The sequence below is a fragment of the Typopeltis vanoorti genome, chromosome 5 (assembly GCF_054136105.1).
Source record: "Typopeltis vanoorti isolate ZY-2024b chromosome 5, IOZ_Tvanoo_1.0, whole genome shotgun sequence".
Lineage (NCBI taxonomy): Eukaryota > Metazoa > Arthropoda > Arachnida > Uropygi > Thelyphonidae > Typopeltis > Typopeltis vanoorti.
The window spans coordinates 126216142-126238521 of NC_143553.1; the positions used below are offsets into that span (position 1 = coordinate 126216142).

The 22380-nt window shown below is 35.3% G+C and overlaps 1 protein-coding gene and 1 pseudogene across 2 annotated transcripts in view; one reads left to right on the plus strand and one right to left on the minus strand.

Annotated features, from left to right (window-relative positions):
- Nucleotides 1–22380, plus strand: part of LOC150106798 (G protein-coupled receptor kinase 2-like) — a 308070-nt gene that overhangs the window by 22705 nt on the left and 262985 nt on the right. For both annotated transcript variants that reach the window (XR_016548329.1, XM_090392711.1), the window contains exon 3: nt 18425–18537. Coding sequence is in view for 1 of the 2 variants with exons in the window: in XM_090392711.1 (XP_090248837.1) it covers nt 18425–18537 (113 nt within the window). In the remaining variant the exon portion in view is untranslated. The remainder of the gene's footprint in view (nt 1–18424; nt 18538–22380) is intronic.
- LOC150106799 (5S ribosomal RNA) lies at nt 9814–9927 on the minus strand (annotated as a pseudogene).

Genomic DNA, 22380 nt, shown 5'->3' on the forward strand with positions numbered 1-22380 from the left:
TGATGTCTGTAGCTGCTCTTGAAATTGCTTTAGTTATTTTGGTATTAGCTTTCTCGAAGTTCTCTTCAAATGGATTAATATCATCTAACTCCTTTAACAGTTCCATTTGAACCTCTTTTTGTTTGTTTGCAATTGTGTTGCTGTTAATTTGATTTTTGTTAGCAGCAACTCGTTTCCTTCTTTCTTTTCTCAAGTTCAGCTCTATTTTTGCTCTAATCAATCTATGATCGTTACCTGTTCTGAATTTGGGTATCACTGAAACATCTTGGATGATATGTTTTTTTTGGTAAGTGTATAGTCTTTCATTTTTTTGTTATGCCGTTGGGGTTTCTCCAAGTCCATTTGCATTTGTCGGGTTTTTTTAAAGAAAGTATTCATAATGTAAAGTCTATTACCTAAGGAAAAATCTGCTAATAAGTTCCTGCTTTCATTTCTTAATCCAAATTTGTCTATTTTGTCCAAAGTATCTCTTGTTTTTCCAATTTTGGCATTGAAGTCCCTTATTATGATAACATATTGCACTTTGTTTTGATCTGCTGCTGCTGATTGTAATTGGTCAAAGAACATTTCAATCTCCTCTTCTGTGTGGGTGGATGTAGGAGCATAGATTTGAATTAATTTAATTTTATATCTTTTGCTCATTATAAGCATAAGTGTGATTCTGTCAGAAATATTTTTAAATTCTTTTATTTTGTTTTTCGTTCTCTTGTTGATTATGAACCCTACTCCACCTGTTGATGTTGACTCACCACTTGTGAGTTCTATCAGGTGCTCTCCTATTCTTTTTGTTTCACTGAGTCCTATGATATTCCAATTTATATTGTTCAGCTCTTCTTCAATCATCACTAAATCTTTCTCTTTCCTAAGAGTTTTGCAGTTATAAGTCCCAATCCACAGTTTATTGTTGATTTTGGCTTTTCCCAAATTGATTATCTGTTTCTATCCTCCCTGGTGGGTTTGAGATAGCAACTTCATGTGTTTGGGGGATGATTTATCAGAGTTGGTGGATTATGCCCATTTTGGCCTTGTCAAATATGGCTCATCTTTTTCCTTACTGTTGTGGTGGTGGTGGTGATGGGGGAGGAGGAGGTTGGTCTAATCTTCCATGTTGACTGGGCATATTTGAAGTTGCGTTTTATACTTACTACCAGGGGTTTCAATCCTTGTTCTCTCTCTTCACTAGTCATTCTAGCAGGGGCCCATGCCGGGTACTGTCAGCTGGACTAGCTGAGCCCAGGGAACATGGGCTGGCCCAAGTCCGCAGATGTTCATAAGTTGAACTGTCCTGCTCGGTTTCTCATTAATTAATGGTACTCACAGAGGACACACCATGTGAAGGTGTTGGATCAGATTTTGTCCCCAAATTATCCTTCTTAGACTTTTTTTTTTTTTTAAATTAATAATACAGTTAGCTAATAACTAATAATATAATGATGTTTCCTCGGTTATGCGTTTGCATTTTATGTATAACATCACTCAGCTCTCACTGTTTCAAATAAATCCATTGTTTGAGTTCTACTTTGTATTCAACTACCATTTGCCACTGATCGTCAGTAATTTTCAGTTCTAAATATATGGCTTTTGAATAAATATTATTCACTCCTTTCCTTGTGTTATCATATTAATTAAAGAAACCTTATGGCACAAGTATCTCTGAAAGAACAATTACAAATCCTTCACAAGTAAGTAATAATTAAAATGTTCAGTAGATTTGGTAAATTAGCCATGTTACAAGGTAAGCTGCGAGCAAGAATATCCTTAATGAATGCCACTATCTCGAGATTATTCCTAACTTCACAAAGTTGAAGGAAACCATCAAATCTCTGGCTCACATAATGTCTATTTAAATGCAAGACTGTCACTCATCCATTGAACTGTGAAACGTGAACTCACTATTCATATACCTCGTATTTCTAATCTCCAGAATAATATTACCTCCATTGTAGATCCTCCAATACCCCATGTCATTTTAACGCTTTCTTCACCAATCATTTAACAAACACAAGCAACATGTAGATCGCAAATTCAATGCTCTTATCTCTAAGCAAGGCCCACATCCAGATAATTGGGTAGTTAACATCTCAGAATGCCCTTTAACTGAAAGTGAAATTCTCGTTCTTTCCAAAGGACACGAATTTTCTATAGTTCCTAAGAAGAGACCTTACTTAATTTCCTTTTTAATATTGAACAGAATTTATCCACTCTCCCTATTGAGGACACCAGTACACATTTTTTTAGAGATTTCATCTGCTACTGAAATATCAAAGCTTCCCGCCTACAAGCATCTCCTTAGCAGAAATTAAAGCTTTACAATCCTTAAGATGCACAGTCTCATTATTACAAAAGCAGATAAAGGTAAAGCCACAGTAGTTATGGACACTGCAAATTACAAACATAAAATATCTTTTACTATGTGATAGATCAACATACCAGGAAGTGGATCACAACATCATCAGCAGTCAACTCAGAAAATTAAATTTGCTGTTAGACGAAGTCGTATGCTTTGATGGAGATACCATAGACAAACTTAACTTATTTTGTTAGCATCCCTCATTTCTGTGGTCTGCCAAAGATCCACAAGGAAGGCATTCCTCTTTGTTCAGTTGTTATTGTATAGATTTTATAGTAAAGTTATTAGCACATTTTATTAAAAGCACGTATTAGTAATTCCTGCTGTTTCTTTCTTTTGATTCCTTCAGTTTTCTGGATAAAGTGAAAAAAAAAGTTTCCACACAGCTTGACTATTTAATGGTCAGTTTTGATATTGAATCACTTTCCACTAACATACCTTTGGAAGACACACTTTATTTACTCTCACAAGTCATTTCACTGAATATAATGAAATTATATTCATCTTTGTCATTCACTCTGGTTATTATCTTTGTCAAAACGGAATCTGCAGACAAGTTGAAGGAACTGCCATGAAGAGTCCACTCTCAGCAACTTCTGTTTGGAATGTTTTGAAGACATCTTTTTCTTATCCATGCAACTTTAGCTTTCATTTTGGATACGTTATATAGATGATGTTTTTGTGATCTACCTCCACAACCAAGATACGTTACCTGGCTTTCTAGCAAGCATAAACCATATACATCCATAAATTAATTTCACTATGGAAATAGAAAAAGAAAACAAATAATCCTTCTTCATGACTGTATTTTGATGGTATTGAAGGTAACCAGATGGACCTCGCCCCATTTAAGGATGGTACATGGATCCATTAAGCACATGGTGTGCTTAAGGGTCAAAGCTGTATAACTGAGAGGAGACCTCCACGTAGCCTTTAAAGGAATGCTGAGAACCGACCAGGGCTTCTGACCTAATGTCCAATTCTCACCTTCTCATGGTGCACCCTGTTAGGTGTCTACCTGGATACCGAACGAACGAGGATGGGCTGGAAATTTGGTATTTAGTCAACCAAATTGTATTCTTATTGGGTTAAACCAAAATACAAAGTGATGGTACAACATGACAAAATTTCATGCCAGCGGGAGCATCGCCCGGTTAAACGAGGCCCCCCCGTTGTTTTCACCAGGGAACCAGAGTGAACAGCAAAAGTCAGCTACTGGAACATATCTGAAAACACACTCCAACTCAACATCACCAGAGTTAAAGATCAGTATACTATCAACATACGAAGCCTGAATGGCAAAGAAATGGAGCTAGCTGAGGAATTAGATAAGTACCAGATCGACATAATAGGGGTGACTGAAACAAAAAAGACCAAAACTGGTGAGCTCTTTTTGAGCAATAAATACAAAATGCTATGTTCAGGCAATGACAATCAAGGAAAAGGAGTAGCCATAGTATTCAACACTAAATAAGAGGCTAATCTTCTTGAATGGCAGGCAGTCTCAAGTAGAGTGATGTGGGCAAATATCAGAATGGGGAACTGAGACTTATTTGTGCCTATGGTACCACAGAAGGTTCTACTAAGGTAGAAGTGGAGGAATTTTTTGAGGCTTTAGAGAAAGCAACTGACACAATGAAAAAGGAAAAGTTGGTCCTTGTTAGGGATCTAAATAGCAGAGTAGGAAATGATTGTCAGACATACAAAAATATTTTGGAAAAATTTGGAGAAAAGAGCAAAGCTAATAATAATGGAAAATACCTGTTGGATTTCTGCTCAGGACATGGACTGGTTATTACTAACACAATGTTCCATCATAAAAATAAATTTATAAAAATTATAAATAGATCCAGAGTATTTGGAGAGTGAAGAGGGTTATCAAGTATTCGTGTAGATAGAGATAAGATTTTGATTAGTTCATTGCTTATAGCAAAGATTTGTGTTTCTCATCTATCTAGGTTGGTGGTGTTAGAAAAAGGGAGCTAGTTGGAATCGCAGATGTTAAGGTCACCTAGGAAGGTGACCTCTATATTTGAATAGCTGGACTGCAGATGATCAAGTTTCATGGAAAGGAATGTGAAGAGGTCTGAGTGGTTATCAGAGTTTGGAGACTGGTAAATATTGCAAATGAATTTCTATGAATGAAATTCTACTAAATGGGGCAAGGAAACCTTGAGCCAGAGAATGCCAAAAGCAGGGGATTCTAGTAATTCTCTGTCAAACATTGTCAGATCTCACAAGGGCACAGATGCAACTCTTGTGGCAAAAGGAATTGAGAAGCATGTACGGTGGACAGTAGTGGATGTAGCTGCAATCTCGGTTTCTCTCAGTAATGAGATGTCTGGTCTGGATGACTGCAGTGATAGTGAACATCATTTATGTTGGTGTTAAGGCTACAGATATTAGTAAAGCAATGTGAAAATGAGTTTTTAGTTAGGAGATTCTGGCTGGATTTGTATGTTGTTATGGTAGTGTTGTCTTTTTTTTGTTGTTATTAGTTTATGAGGAAGATTCATTTTGTCTCAGTGTCACTGAGACAAAAATGGAAGGATAGAGCAGGGACATGCAGTGAGAGGAGATATACTCTTAGATATGTTACTCTCTATATGGATGTCCATGTGGCCTTGACAGCGCCTCCTACATACCACTGCTCAGACTCCCTCACTAGGTACAAGCTGGCAGCTGGTGGCAAAACAGCCACATACTCATTTCAGATCCCCTTCCTTACCATTTCTGATACTGTGGTCAAATTTAACACGGTTCTACTTCATTCTTATGCATTTTCTGATTCCCATTCAGTGTTTCTTTTGATTTAAGGCATCTTAAATGATTACATGTTTAGTGGCTATTAGGGTAATTTGACATTACATTGTCCTCAGCAGTTGAACTGCCAGGTCTGTAGCAAAATCCTATTACATACGTCATCCTGTTAGCTTCTGCACCAAATAACCTCAAACTCACTCCTGTTACTATTAGTGCTTTCATGAGGTTCTACCTTAACTAGGATAGAAACTCATGAGAGCACCAATGTCTTTAATGTTCCTCTTCTTTGTTATTCTTATTTTTATTCTCACATATTCTTATCATTCCTTCCACGACAATCTAGTTTCTCTGGCTCTGCATTAGGTCTCACTCCAATAAATGAATTTTTTATGCTTGTGATGCTTTCTTTCTTCTTTTAGCAATCCTTTCATCCTCTCTTAAACTGTAGTTACCTATCCTTAGGTAACTACAGTTTAAGAGAGGTGTTCGTCACACATGTTGAATTGGATTTAAATGTGTTCGTCACACATGTTGAATTGGATTTAAACGGTATTGATGCGAACACAGATTGATAAGAAAATAACTATTTATTAACTTAAAAGCTAATATTTCACTGGTATTATATCCAGCAGCATCTTCAGAGCACACAAACAAAGTTTGTTACAAATGCAAGACAACCACAATTCGGTGTAACAGTGGAGCTAGTATAAGTAATGCAGCGTGCAACACAAGACTAACGTCCTAATACAGCGCCATCTAAGTTATAAAAAAAAAAAAATAAATAAAATAAAAAAAAACAGTATTCCAAAGTTTTGAAAACAATATAGTAGTCCAAAGTGTGAAAAAAATAAAATTAAAATAAATAAATATTAATTTGGTCTTAGGATGACTGTCTCCCAAATTTTTGGTAAATTTATACAGCCATACTTGTTAAGGTTTGGAGTATGTTTTAAAGCTTCTGTTGATTCCAGGAAAACAACTTCTCTGACTTGTAGAAGCTTCTGTGCAGTACTTTTGTTTTTTTCCAATTGATCCTGTGTGCTGGGGTATCCATAGCATGGTCTGCCAGACCTGACTTGCCATAATGAAAGTGCCACATATATTTTTTTTTTTGTGTTCACTGAGGCTGATGGCCAGAGTTCTTCCTGTCTGTCCGTAGTAGTCTCGATGACAAGAACAGGGTACGTCATAGACTCCTGGATGTGATAAAGGAGTGAATCTGTCCTTAGGTGAACGGATGAGAGTTGCCAATTTCACATAAGGTTTAAATACAGTGCATAGTTGGTGTTTGTTAAGCACCCTAGATATCTTTTCAGATGTGCCTTTAATGTATGGGATGGCGATAGTTTTGTTGTAGTCTTCTGTGGTAGATAGTGGGGTGGGATTTCTGAGTAGCATTTAGTATTTTATCTATCTTATGGGGATTATAGCCATTGGTTAGGAAGGTGTGGCGCACTCACTGGAACAGAGCAATCTGTTCCAGTGAGAGCAATGTCATTGGAGCAGATTGCTCTGTTCCAACATTGAACAGAGAGCAATCTGTTCCAATGACATTGCTCTCACTGCTGAACTTTCTCACCTGCGCCACACCTTCCTAACCAATGGCTATAATCCCCATAAGATAGATAAAATACTAAATGCTACTCAGAAATCCTCCCCCCCACTATATACCACAGAAGACTACATCAAAACTATCACCATCCTGTACATTAAAGGCACATCTGAAAAGATATCTAGGGTGCTTAACAAACACCAACTACGCACTGTATTTAAACCTTATGTGAAATTTGCAACTCTCATCTGTTCACCTAAGGACAGATTCACTCCTTTTTTCACATCCAGGCGTCTATGAAGTGCCCTGTTCTTGTCATTGAGACTACTACTATGGACAGATAGGAAGAACTCTGTACATCTGCCTCAGTGAACACAATAAATATATCCGGCACTTTCGTTATGGCAAGTCAGGTCTGGCAGACCATGCTTTGGATACCCCAGCACACAGGATCAATTGGAAAAAAACAAAAGTACTGCACAGAAGCTTCTACAAGTCAGAGAGGTTGTTCCTGGAATCAACAGAAGCCTTAAAACATACTCCAAACCTTAACAAGTATGGCTGTATAAATCTACCAAAGATTTGGGAGACAGTCATCCTAAGACCAAATTAATATTTATTTATTTTAATTTTATTGTTTTCACACTTTGGACTACTATTTTTCAAAAGTTTCAAGGACTACTATATTGTTTTCAAAACTTTGGACTACTGTTTTTTTTTTATTTTATTTATTTTTTATTTTTATAACTTAGATGGCACCTTATTAGGACTTTAGTCTTGCGTTGCGTGCTGCAATTACTTATACTAGCCCCACTGTTACACCGAATTGTGGTTGTCTTGCATTTGTAACAAACTTTGTTTGGGTGCTCTGAAGATGCTGGATATAATACCAGCAAAATATTAGCTTTTAAGTTAATAAATAGTTATTTTCTTATCAATCTGTGTTCACATCAATACTGTTTAAATCCAATTCAACATGAGTACTATCATCTGTTTCAATTTTTTTGCCTTTTCTTTCTCGGTTGCATTTGTCTCATGCTTAATTTTCACTCCCATAAAGCTTCGAGTGACTCCAAATTCATATTAATGAAGAAATCACTGCAAATCATATTACTTTCATCTCATCTCATCTCATCTTCCTTTTACCTTGCAGTGTCGAGGTTTTTTTTAATTAATCATCGGACCTCAAATCGTTCACAGGATAAGGTGGTCAGCCCTACGCCTCGATGTATCCTATGTCCATAGTGTTGAGTTCTCAAGGCCAGTTTGCCTGCTTTGCAGGATGAAAAACCCCAGGATAAACTGGGGAAAAAACTACTGTCCATGCCCAAGACCGGCTAACTTGTCTATGGCTGAAGAAGATCCTTCAGCTCCTCACGTCACAGACGGGAATCGAACCTAGGATACACCTTCCCCAAGCATATGGTTGCGAAGCGCACAGCCACTAGGCTTACCACGTGGACTCATATTACTACTTTCTTTATTAATTAATCATATTAATCTCCTCTCCCATGTTTTACTTGACTTATCTTATTATTCATTGGCATCTTGCAACTTTCATGCTTTGCTGTCTATTTTTCTGCTTATTTCTTTTATCTTGTCTCTGTTTTTTTAAATGTCTGAACTTTTTTTAATTCTTGGTTTTTCATTATCTAATAATTTGTTTTAACCTAGAGGTGTCGTATGTCAGATTATTTTATCTATCTTCATTGGTATGAATGTTGTAATGTGTTTGTTCAGTGGGGTAAAAGTTCTCTGGCATCAGTATTAGGCTTTTGACACTGCTCTGTTGTTTTGATGGGTTTTTAATACCATTTTTAACACACTATTTTAAATTAGTTATAAATTTACAGATATATTGGGAAATACATGAAGTACAATAATTACTCTAAAAATAATAATATGCTAATTAATCTGAGAAATTCATTAAATCAAAATTACAAAAAAAAAAACATCTCACAGGAAAGGTGTGTTGCAGGAAAAACACACATAAGCAGTCTCTGCTTTGCAGATGTTGTTCTGATTGACTCTAACATTTGGACTGTTCAAAACCACCTAGATATTTTATGTAAAAATGCAGCACTGATTGGGCTGGCAGTCAACTGCAACAAATGTTAGTAAACAGAAGTAAATGGTTTTCATTACCTTTGTTCCTACATTGATATTCTAATTGACATAGTGAAAAGAAAGCACAAAGCTCTTTAATTTTATAAAAGTCAAACTAATATCTGAAAATCCAATCTCATCACCACAAATAAAAAAAATTTGCTTGTACAAAACAACCAATCAAGCCATATTCACATATGGTACCCACACATGGAACATCCTTACTTAACAAGCAGTTAATATTATCAATATCTTTGGGACAACATGCCTTCGAATAATACTAGTATATGCATGGCAAGATCTCATTCCTAATACTGTCATTAAAATAGAAACAATTTAAAAACCAAAAGAAGAAATTAGCTGAGGTGGTTGGGATGCTAACTTAGACATCCACTTTCACCTATGTTTGGTGTTCTTGCTTTCTATAGGCTAACTAAGAGACAAGAGGAAGACAAAAAAAAAAAAGAGTTATGGCAATACATGAGGAAACTTCTTTTTAAAGATGATGGATACTCATGAACCATCTGACATTTACCATTTGGTGCAAAACAGAGGAACTTGGTTCACTTTCATTTAATAGACTTCATTAAATATTTTTGAATATTTCTGCCTATATTTCCCTATTTCATATATGAATAAATTATGATGATCTGACAGGAGTGTTAAGCAAACCATCAAAGGATATCATATATTTAAAGGAAATTCACCATAGTAAACTATTCTCAGTAGCACACTATTTCTGTGGTCACTACAAGTTGGCATGTAGTGAGTCAGTTACATTTATTATTGCTACTATAATTATTATTATTACATGACACCTCCAGGGAGTCCATAGATTCATCGAGAGAGGGCACCTACTCCAGTCTCCGTCTCCACCAACTGCTTTCATTATCTACATCGACGCCATCTACTGCCGATCACTACTAGTAATTTCACAGACAAGCACAAACATCCATTCCCACGGCAGGATTTGAACCTGCAGCCTTTTGGCTGGAGAGCAGATACGCTAACCACTCGGCCAATCAGGTCAGCTGATAATTAATGCCAGCAGCACCCACGGTTCCCACGTGGAACCCTTTCAAGTACTAACTGGGCTCAGGTTTGCTTAACTTCAGTGATCAGATGAGAACTGGTGCTTTCCGATCTGGCCGCTGACAAATGTAGCAAACTAACTTTGTTTATGAAATTATATTTCATCTGTAGTAAGAGTAATAACTTCACTATGAGCTACTCTGAGTCTTCCGTAACGGAAAGCTTAGCATGTGTGTGTATGTATATATATAATTATAATACATTATCATCAGCATGAATGGCTCATAAAAGTTCCATGTTTTTACTCTAGAGAAGGGTTTCTGGATTATCACACCCATAGGTAAAGAGATGTTTTTATACTTTCCCATTAACCCTCTCTCCCCAATAATAAGTACTATACCTTCCAATCTGCATAATAAAATATCCATTAAAAATGCCTAATGATGGGACTCATTGAATTATCATGGAAACATACACAAAAATATCTCCTGCCGTCATTGGCCAAATGCCGAGCAATGCCTCTGTAAAGAAGTCTATTCAAAGAATCCGAAATCAGGCAGGACAGGTACCGCCAAATTCGTTAAGTACTGTATTTGCTGGCATATAAGATATACCGGTGTATAGGACGCACCCCCCTTTTTTGTACACATTTTTTTAGGAAAAAAACTTTATCACTGAATATTATAATGAATTTACAGTATTTCAAATATATAGTAATAAGTAAGTCTACTTTCAACAAATACCTAATCTAACTAGGAAAGAGTACCCACCTTTTAATCGTCAAAACCCAGAAATTCATCTCCAGAGTTAATGAAGAGACACTTGAAACCTCTTCTAAATCAGAATCTGAGTCCTCATACAACAAATTGTCCTCTGTACCATCCAGTGCATTACTAATTCCACACTTCTTAAATGGTTTAACCACTGTCTCAGTTTTCACAGCATCCCATGAAGCTTTGACCCACTCACAAACCTGTGAAATGTTAGGCTTCTTCCTGATGATGTAACCTCAAAATCTGAAGACTGCATCCAGCTGTTTCACTTCTCCTTCATAAATCCCTTAAATGGTTTATTAATACAGACATCTAAAGGTTGAAGCTGACTAGTTAGACCTCCTGGAATTACAGCTAACTGAGTTTTCAATCCCTTGAGTTTATTTGTAACATCATCTGTTCTGTGAGAACAAAACTGATCCCATACTAGCATGGCAGGCTTCTTCAACATTCCACCAGGGCGCCTAGACCAAATTTTATCTATCCATAACTTCATTCCTCCTCCATCCATCCAGTCTTTTGCATGAACATGTACAAACACTCCTTTAAGCAGTTTTTCTTTGGGTAGCATCTTCCTTTTAAAAATCAATAGTGGTGGCAATTTTGTTCCATCAGCACAGCAGGATAAAACAACCGTGTAGTGAGTTTTTTTGTGCCCCGAAGTTTTAATACTAAAACTTTTAGTGCCCTCGGAATCTACAGTTTTGTTTGAGGTCACATCAAAAGTCAGCGGAACCTCATCCTTGTTTCCTATTTGCGCAAGTTCAAAATTTTCTCGTTTCCTTGCATTAATGATGAATCTATTAAATTCAATAATTTTTTCTTCATATTCAGCTGGCATCTTTTGTGATATTGTTGTTTTAGTCTGCATACATAGCTGGTTTCTCTTCATGAATCTTGAACACCACGATGTTGATCCAGTAAAGTTGGCGATCCCTCTGTTAGTGGCCATCGCTTTCGCTTGATGAATAATCATTTTTGTAGACACTGAAAGTCCCACTTTTCTGTGGTCTAAAATCCAAGTATTCAGTTCTGCCTCAAGTTTGGCCATTTTGCAGTTCCACTTTGTAGGTTAAGTTTACTGTGAGTTGCTTTTTTTAGATCCTTTTCCTGATTCTGCCAAGTTCTTATCATTTTCTCAGTTGGGGGGGGGGTCCAAAATGCCTCTCTGCAGCCCTGTTTCAATGTTCTTTAGCATACACAATCACACATAGCTTGTATACAATATTGTAACAACGTTTTTCAGCCATAATTTGCCAAGAAATTTAGAGAAAATTTAACGGCAGAAATTTATCACCATTCACAACTGCGACAACATTTGGAAAGTTTAAACGAACAGGACACAGCTGTGATCGTTGATGACAGTGCATGCACATCCACTGATGTTTCTCCAAGTGTGGTATGCGTACCCCGAGGGGTCCGTGGCAATTTTCGGCTATGCATCATTAACGCATGGAATAAAATTGAATGTATCTTTGAAGTTCGAGATTGTAAAACGTTTCTATTGTATCACTGAATAAGGTACAGGGACATCTGCAGGCTATGCAATATCTTTCTCAACAAACAGTGCAATTAGAGACAACTGGGATAAAAACAGCACTAACTAATGAATCGCATGTCCCCCCCCCCACAAAAAATGCTGTATGACTTGAGCAAAACCATATGTTGCCGGTGCAACATATGGTTTTGTTTGAGTGAACGTCATTTAGTAGCACAATCTTTTGTTATTACTGCACCAATCATATGAATGCAGATGTCTGAAGTTTGAGAAACACTGCTCTATGTAACTGGAATGCTCTCACACACACACACACACCACAAAGAAGCAATAAAGAAATCGCATAACTTGGAACAGAGAAAATTTCCAGAAATGAAAATAATAAAAAACTGAGTATCGGCGTATAAGACGCACCCTGTTTTTCAGACCTATTTTCAAAGAAAAAAGTGCATCTTATACGCCGGCAAATATGGTAATTTAATTATTCCGCCTATATATAAAATCACCTATGGAAATAAAGAGTTCCTTTTGCATGACAGCAACAATGGCGCAACAGATTGCTGATATTTTCTACTAAACGAAATCTACAGTTATTGTCGCAATCGACAACATGGTATGCAGATGGCACTTTTAAAACTACTCCACCTCTTTTTGAGCAGCTGTACACAATTATGGCATTATAAACGATAACGTGACTCCTGCTGATTCCGAATTTGCAATAAAAATGCGCATGATATCGGCAATTGCTTTTGTGCCATCTACAAATGTTGTATGTGCTTTTGAACTGTTATGTGAAAAAAATGACGATCCTGCTGAAGCTCAGTCTGTTCTGCACTACATAGAAGACACCTGGATTGGCAAACCTGATCATCGATCACTTCATCGTCCACCTCGCTTTCTCCATGCCTTTGGAATTGTTACCATGCTGCTCTGGAAGAACATCTCATGTGAATGGTGGCATCGTTGCGAAACAGCGAACTAATTGGTGCTTCTCATCTGACAATATGGAAGTTTCTAAAATTTTTGAAGGATGAGCAACATTTCAATGAGGGAAAATAGAGCAATATATAGCTGGCACCCAACCTCCTCCTGGTAAGAAATGCTATTGAGATACTGCAAAAAGACTTCAGCTCATCATTAGTGATTATGAAAATCTTGAAACTCTTGATTACTTAAGAGGAGTTGCCCATAATTTTTTATTTTGAAAACTTTGTGGCTGTGCATTCACCTTTTTTGTTTCATTTTTTTTTTTCCATACTTCTCAATTTTGAATAGTATGAAATAAAAAGTGATAATCAAAACAGTCCATTTCAGGACTACAAATATTGATAGAGAGAGAGATGCCTGATTGTACTGATTCCAGTTCCTCTTGAAGATAAATTTTTAAGTTGTTTTAATAACAGCAGAATAATAATTGCTCCTTCGAAGTGGGTAATAGTACAATTTTGAAGGAATAAAGTAAAAACAGAACATCACGACATTCATGCCTTCTAGGTGCACAACACTTGTTTTAACATGTTTTAGCAGATAACAAATAGTTCAAATAATTTTAATTTTCACTAATAGATTTCATGTTATCTTATAATATCGTCATGTATAATATCGTTTACGGTGTTCTTTTACTCCCTAAAAATAAGTCTCGATTATTACAACTGCTGAATCAGCAGTTAGTTGGATATAATTATTCTCCCTAAATATTTTTAAATATGGTGCTCTTTCTCCCTCACCATCCTATCCCAGTTCTGTAACAACTAACATTCCATCTACAGGGCCTGTAGAAAGAAAGAATACGAATAACTTTATACATAAATTTAAAAAAAAATAATATTTTTTTGCATATATCTGCGATTAATTTTCCCCACAATTAAATTTCTAGCAATGACTAGTCTTTGTGATGAATTGTCTAAGTGACGCTAATGAAATTACCAGTGAGTACTGAGTAAATATGGTTCGATGTCTGGTTCAACCTACCAACCTACAGGGTGGAGACAAGTTTTCAAAGAAACCTATTTAAAAAAAAGATATCCTAAAAAATTCACAACCATCATATTGCAATGGTTATGGTATTCAGAAATTATGAAATTATTTCCATTTTATCTGGTGAACAACAGATAAATATTCTTGAATAATATATATATATATATATATATATATATATATATATATATATATCAGTTTTCCAGCAATGAATTGTCTGCGATCAATTTTCCCACGATGAACTGCCCGGACACGAAAATCATCCCATGTTTTTTGTTACACTGTAGAGGATGTTTCACCATTTTAGCTGATTCTTTGAATGCTTTTGAGTAAAAATGGTAATCAATGTGGAGCATTTCAGTTTGTTGCTATTCTACTTGGTATTTTGTTTCCATTATCTGCTGTTAGCCTGGATTTGTGCTTCTTTCATCTCAATGTCCTCTTAAGTGTTCCAATCAGCATATCAATTGTTCATATTCCACCTTGTTTTTTAAAACTATTCCTATGTAGCCACTGAAGATGGTCTGTAATATACAGACTGAAATATTTGGCAAATTAAATAATATTCTTGTGTAAACGTGTATATATTTCATAATCAGCATAACTCCCCAGATCTGCTAGTCTGTTGTATAGATTGTAGACTAGAATTGCAACTTTTTGTAGACGCATTGTTTTGTGAGTGGTGGATGTGGAGATTTAAGAGATTTCGGATGTTCAGAGATTTTGTTGAGTGGGTAGAGGACAATTTTTAATTGGCAAAGCAATCTTGCTATTTTATTTTTGCTTGAAACCACAAGAAGCCTATACAACAAGTTTGTTGCATAGGCTTCTGTGAGGATAGGGATATTTTAAAAATTTCTATATAATTGTCTAAGTGACACTAATGAAATTACCAGTGAGTACTGAGTAAATATGGTTCGATGTCATTAGGGTGGAGACATATTTTCAAAGAAACCTATTTAAAAAAAAAGATATCCTAAAAAATTCACAACCATCATATTTCAATGGTTATGGTATTCAGAAATTATTTCCATTTTATCTGGTGAATAACAGACAAATATTCTTGAATATATATATGTCTGGACTAAAAGAAGGGGATATGCTTCCCACCATTGTGTGTGTGTGTGTGTGTGTGTGTGTGTTTGTAGAAAAGTTTTTTACCCTTGGGTATACTATATGTTAAAGATACCAAGCAATTTTATAAACTTGGTTTTAATCCTTTTTTTCCCTAAGTAAGCAAACAAGCAAGTAAGCTAAGTTTGCACCTCAAGTATTTTCAGGTCTGAAGCAACTCATGGTAAAGGTGGAATAAGCTCTGATCACTTGCCTTAGTATCTCCCATAATGCAAAGCACATCTCCTTGCAGACATCTATGATGCTATGCATTAAGGGAAGAGCCACTACCCAGACTGGTTTCGACCTTTATTGAGGTCTCATCAGTGGGAGCCAGACTCTGAGGTGGTGAATCCTTTTTTTCCAAAGTAAGCAAACAAGCAAGTAAGCCAAGTTTGTGCCTATAGTAAGTTCTGAATTACTTCAACCTTGGTATCACCAGATTTTTCTGTTTTGTGACTTTTATGTCTTTACAGTAATTAAGCCTAATGCGAAACAGACAGCAATGACAGGTTATTAAGAAGTGCATATGATTGGTGCGGTATTAACAAAAGATCGTGCGATTGAAAGATAAATGCAAGCTGCCAGTTGAGTTGAAATACTAACTCTCTTCAACCGAATTCCATATGCAAAACTGCCATAACATTCACTATATATATATATATATATATATATATATATATTTCTTAGTTTTAACACATTTACGAATTTTAACACATTTATGAATTTTAACACGTTCGGTTGAATTTCATTGCTGCTTTGCGAACTTACACACATCTAATTAATAACAATAGTTTTTAGTTAGATACTGTGTTTGCCACGTGGTTTTGCTTGAATCTATACAGCATAGTTTCTATATGAGGGGACATGTGATTCATTCATTAGTGTCGTTTTTATCCAAGTTGTCTCTAATTACACTATTTGTTGAGAAATATATTATACAGACGGCTCATACCTTATTCACTGACATAATAAAAGTAATTGTTTTTCTTGCCTCTGCAATATAGTGGCTATTGGGGAAGGCGTGTTGATTACCGCGGGAGCAGTTACTATTGCCCCAACGTGCACGTGTTTAAGCTTTTTTTCATGCGCGAGGTATATGTGAAACTTCTTAATTTCTTTTCTCGTAAAGTAAAATCAGGCGTGGTGCAAGGGCGAGTTATATTCGAGTAAGTACGGTATTTCAACTATGGATAAGTACATTGGTACCTTCTTTAATCCTGCGGAAGTCACGATTGAAAAAATTGCAGGTTAGGTCACATGTATCCGAGAGATGCATTCATTACTAGTATGTGCTGAAATGCAATAAAATTTAAAAAAAAAAAAAAAAAAAAAAAAACACTACAAATATAATGCATGATGGTTTATTTATTTTCAGATACAATCTAGAAATTATTGAAAAAGAAAGAAACAAATAAAAACTAAACCAATACTATACTGACATCGGAGTTCGCAGTATCTCTCAGAGACAATTTATTATCAAATATCACACACTTTTACGTAACACGTGTTAAACCAAACTGACTTCAATTTTCTAGCAAATAACGCTTTCAGCAAATTTTTTCTGCGATGATTTTTCCAGCATACTTGTTGGAAAAATCCTGATTGCATGCCTGTTGAGTGTTTTTTACTCCTGTGCTGTCCCTGATTTAGATGTTTCATTTAGCAGTTTTTCAAAGTAATTTGTAAAGAATAACTAGAAATGTTATTACTTGCTTTCTAGTTTTTAGTTTATTCATGCTATTTCCTGATTTAGTGAAACAAAGTATTTCCGAAACGCATTAAAATATAAACAGTTTATTTGATTTTTGTTGTTGTTTTGTACCAGAAGAAATAGTTTTAGAAATTTTATAGAACTTTTATATATTTCATCAGTATGTATTTTTCAGAGCCATTTGTCTCAAAAAATAATAATAAATATTACAGATAATCCACAGTAAAGTTATAATAATCCAACAAGCTCATACTAGCGTTATTGTTCTGATTGATACATAGAGGGAATAGAAATTGAAGTTGACAACCAGCAATTCATAATTGCTTATTGTCTGTCTGTCATATGGTTCTTTTATTCCTATCATATAGAGCGAGCATAAAGTTGTGTAATTCTGTAATCATCTCTTATTTGTAATTACTGCTTTTTATATGGGTCAAGGTTCTGTTTCTTTGTATGGTGAGCTTGTGCATTATTATTACGTCCAAAAAAAATCACCTAATAAATTATTCAACTTTATGCTCACTTTAATAAATTTATGCCTATATGTTGATTCACTCCATTTATTCACAATCACAATGCATGCTGTGATTAATTTATAGTATGTTTACAGTTAGAGAAATGTTTGCCTCTCACCAGTGAAACCTAAACTATATCAGTACCATGGTGGGCTAAGGATATTTTTTTCATCATTTTGTATTAGTTTATTTATTTATTTTTACATAGTCTGGAAACCCTGCTCTAGAGACCAAACATGGAACCTTTTTTCAGGTCTGTGGATAAGTGAGGTGTTGGTCTCACATCTAGTGATGAAATTAGATGTAATCCATGCCCATGGTTGGATTTTGACTTGCAGCTCGTTGGTTGGAAAAACCACAGCTGGTATGTTAACCATTTGGCCAGTCAGGCTGGCAAGTGGGGAGAGGGCTATGGACCTGTTGTCTTCATATGTAAATTGATCAAACAACAATGGTTGCCAATTTTTGGTATGATTTCAGACAGTGCATTATGTAGTTTGGGTGATGGATTATTTTACATAGATAGTGGATCTTATAGTCTAGAATGACTTGCAACAATGTGTCCTGGACTTCATGGAGGTGTCATGTAATAACCATTTATGCATTAAAAAAACTCCAGCTGTCTCATTATACATATATGATGTGGTGTTTTTCAATGGATGTCACATTCTGAGGAAATTACAGAAAAGTTGCTATCTCTGTGGTATAACAATTTTTTTTTTCTTTTTTTACACTAAAATGGTTTTTGTATGAAATTTAGTTCAATACAAAGGCATTTCATTTCTGCAGTGTATCATCTGTCTGTTACTTGTTGTACTGTGAGAGCTAGAGTTTCTGGGATGTCTGTTGAATTGCAAATAGGAGGTATGTAGTGACCATTTATTTATCTTTGTGTTATTATATTGATCATTTCTTAATACTTAATTTTTTATTAAATGCATACATCCTCTTCAAATGTGCATCATTTTATTTAATTTTAATACTGTATAATTTCATAGTTTTAAGAAATTGTATATTTTCTCCCCTTTTAGATGTTCGGTATAGTTTTATTGTTGAACAACAGCCGTTGGGCAGGCTTCTGTTTCGGCAGTTTTGTGAAACCAATCCACTTTATAAAAAGTGTAGTAACTTTCTGGATGCCGTGGTAAGTACCTGGAAAGATTTAAAGGTATATTGTTCTTTTATATATATATTCTTGTTTGAGAAGTTCTTTTAATTTGAAAATCAGATTAGTTTATAGGAAAGAAAATTATTAAAATGACTTTTTGATTTCCCCCACACAAATGAACATAAAAGGATTTATAGAGTTTTACAGATTTAATAAATGCAGGAAGTGTTTTTTATGGAACATCAAATGCTTCTTTTTAATCAGTCACTTTGCATGTTCTCCAGTATTATGATTATGAAATAAATATGAGGTCAGTTGCATACAGAAATTACCAGTAAGCATATATGCCTTCTTAGAATAATTACATTATGATATGGGTCAATTTAAAAGTTCTGCACCATGTATTTTGTTAAACCAAACATTTATTTAACAAAATACTTTTACAGGTCTTCAACATCATTTCCATTCTGCCTTACCATTGTTGCCCAGGTTGGTGCAAGTGTCATATTCTCATACTCACTTTGGCAGAAACCTTGTCAGTGATAGTGAAGTGGCCATGAAGGCTCTCTTTCAAGTTAGGGAACAGACTGAAGTCTGAAAGGGCCATGTTCAGGATTGTATGGAAAGAGGAAGTGCTTATCATCCATAAATTTTCATAAGATCAAATATTTCATGAAAGGCCACATGAAATATTTCATGTGGCTTTTTCCTGAAAAATGTGGACATTGGCTGCAAACATGTTTGATTTTCTGTAAATTTTCATCCATACCTGCAGGTGCTCTGTCACTGTTGCTTCATTCTTATAGCCATTATGGTAATTAACTTAATCTTTGATTGTTGATGCCATAATTTTTTTTTTTTTTAGATGAAGAAAGGTTGGATATTTTCACTGTGAGGATTGACTTTTCAATTATTTCTTATCTGAAATATCTTCTCTTTGTTTCATTTGTGGCAACGCTTATTTTTTAAATACTTTTATCTTCAATCTCATAACAGTGCTGCAGAACTGCTATCTTCTAGCTGCATACTTGTCTTCTCTCAGCTGGTGCAGGATTCTCTTGGTTCTGCTTCTCTCTTAAAAATCCGCTCATAATTCTGAAAACAGATGTAGTTGAAATGTTTATTTCATTTACGATTTCTCACTTTTTTTATGATATTCTTCTAGCAGGATGTTGATAACTGCTAATGCATCATCCTTACTTGATGGCTTTCTGGTTTTCAAATCATCTTTAATGATGGGTGCAAAGATGTTCATCACAGTGTTATGTTGTTCTGGTGAATGATCTCCACAAACTTCACATAGAGCATTGTGTTTTGATACATGAATGCTGATCATTGTGTTATATCTGATCTGAGTTAAATTATGTCTCCATTCTGAACTCTTATTTCTTGAAACAAGACCACCAAAAGCAAAATACAAACACACACATGAAATGTTTTTACTCAGTCTCGTATCCCTTCACACGAATAGTTTCCACTTGCCACCACACGTGCAGTGTGTAGAACCTTTTGAAATGACTCTTGAAAGCTTGCATAATTCTTTACTGAAGCAAAATTTTTAATTCTAAGTACAACTGTAATGGTTAGAATTCAGAACAACAATTACAAAGGTGCATTATAAGCATGAGGAGAACTAGATCTGTAATATCTTTAGTCTAAAGTAAAAATTCAGTTGAATATATAAAAGAAAAAAAAATTCTTTCTATAAAAATATAAAAGAAAATAACATTTTATTTCTATAGATTGAAAACTAGAAGCACATATCTTCCATCAATCCATAGTTTACTTAGATTACATCAACATGAAACTCAGTATATCCCTGGATTCTACAAAGGAAAAAAGTTGGTCCTGATGGGTCTCTCCTTAATTGGCATACTTGTGCCACATAGCAAATTCCATGAACAATTGATCTTGTATATCCTAGTGTTTCGAGAGTAAATGGGAAGATTTTGGAGGGTAAAGGAGACTTGAGCTTGTTTACTAAGGTGAAAGTCACTTTTTTTTTTATGCCTTATGGACACAATATTTTTGAGATCTTGTCCTGTTTGTCTAGGGAGTTCTTTTATGATGTTCTCTACCATTTTATGGAAAAAATGGTTATGATAAAAATTATATAAAATATAAAAAAATAGAGCCTCCATAGCTCAGTCGGTATAGACAAAGCCCTTTTGATTGGAAAGACTTGGGTTCAATTGCTGTCCATGATTTGAGGAACCTTTATCTGGTTTTCGACTAAAGGTGAGTCAGCAGGTCTCACAGAGGTAGAGGTTTTTTTTCGCCTGGAAACTCAGGTTTTTCGTAACAGGGCAAACCGGTCCTGTAAACACACACAGATTACAGCCACGAACTTACAATAATAAGTGGAAGAGATGGGGTACTTACCACATGTCATTATACCTGTTGTCAGCCAAGAGTCACATCATGGTAGTCAACCTCCTTGATAGGAGATGGCACATGAATGGGATGGGATGATAAATGCTTCCATGCTGCTGGAAATGTTATATGCCCAATCTCATATGATTTTTTATGATACCAATTTTTCGTGACAGATGGTGGGATGTTGCAAGGAACTATCTTTTTGTGTATGGGTCTCTGTAGAATGCATAGCTAAGTTTATTCATTTCAGAGACACTCTGTGAGGTTTTTTTATTTTTTTATTTTTATTTTTATTTTTTAACATGTATCTGTTATTTTCTAATTCAACTGTGAACTTTATGTTAGGATGATTGGCAACTTTCTGTAATTGTTTTGCAACATATGAATACATCATCTGAAGCAAGATTAAAAAAGGTTATTTAACAGACTGCATAGGATACTATAATTATCTGATGCAATTAATGATTCATTACTAATTTCATACCAACAACTCATTTGGTAACAGTGATGCCCTTTGATTGCAAAGATCTGTATTTGAATCCCATCTTGAAGGCTCTTCATGAAGTGAAGATGAGTTATATGGGTTTTATGGTGAGTTATATGGAATTGACATTTTTTTTTCTTCCTGAAGCTCAATTTTTCATCCTCCAAATCAGACAAACAGGACAGAACCCATGTAATTAATGGTTGGCCAAAGCAACTAAGGTTGCTTTGGCCATAATTCCAAACAACTCATTCTACCAATAATTCTCCCCCCCCCCCTTCAAGTTGGTATCATAAGAAACCAACTTGGATATTTAAAATGATCAGCTCTTACATATTACATATCTTTTTGTTATTTTGAAAGTATTCATAATTACATTTCTCCATCTATAATTTGATCTTCTTGTGAATTTATTTATTTCTATCTTGGTTTGACCCTTACAAGGGCAATGATTCTGTTTTGATCATTCTTCTTATAAGGATCAGACATATAGCTGCGAGGAGACCTCCACATCATCTTTAAGAAATGTTGAGAATAAACCCGGGCTTCTGATGTAATGTTCTATCCTCACCTTCATGTGGTGCTCCTTGTTAATAGGCTTCCACTGGGTACCTGACAAACATTAGTGGGCTGGCAATTTGGAATTTAGCTGACCAAATTGTACTTGTTATTGGCTTAAACCAGAAATAAACATGATGGTACAATATGGTGAGATTTCATTCTGGCTGAGGCATTGTTCAGTTAAGGCCCAGCTGTTTTCATCAAAGAATCAGTGCAAACATTGAAAGGTCAACTACTGGAACAAGCTCCAACTTGACATCTAGAAGAAGAACAAACCAAACATTACAAGAATTGAAGATGGGGACTATCAACATAAGGAGTATCAATGGAAGGGAAATCACACTTGAAGAAGAATTGGAAGAGTACCATATGGACATAATTAGCATTACTAAGACAAAAGGCCAGGTGAGATCCTTCTAAATAATATGCATAGGATGTTATTCTAGTGGTAAGACTTA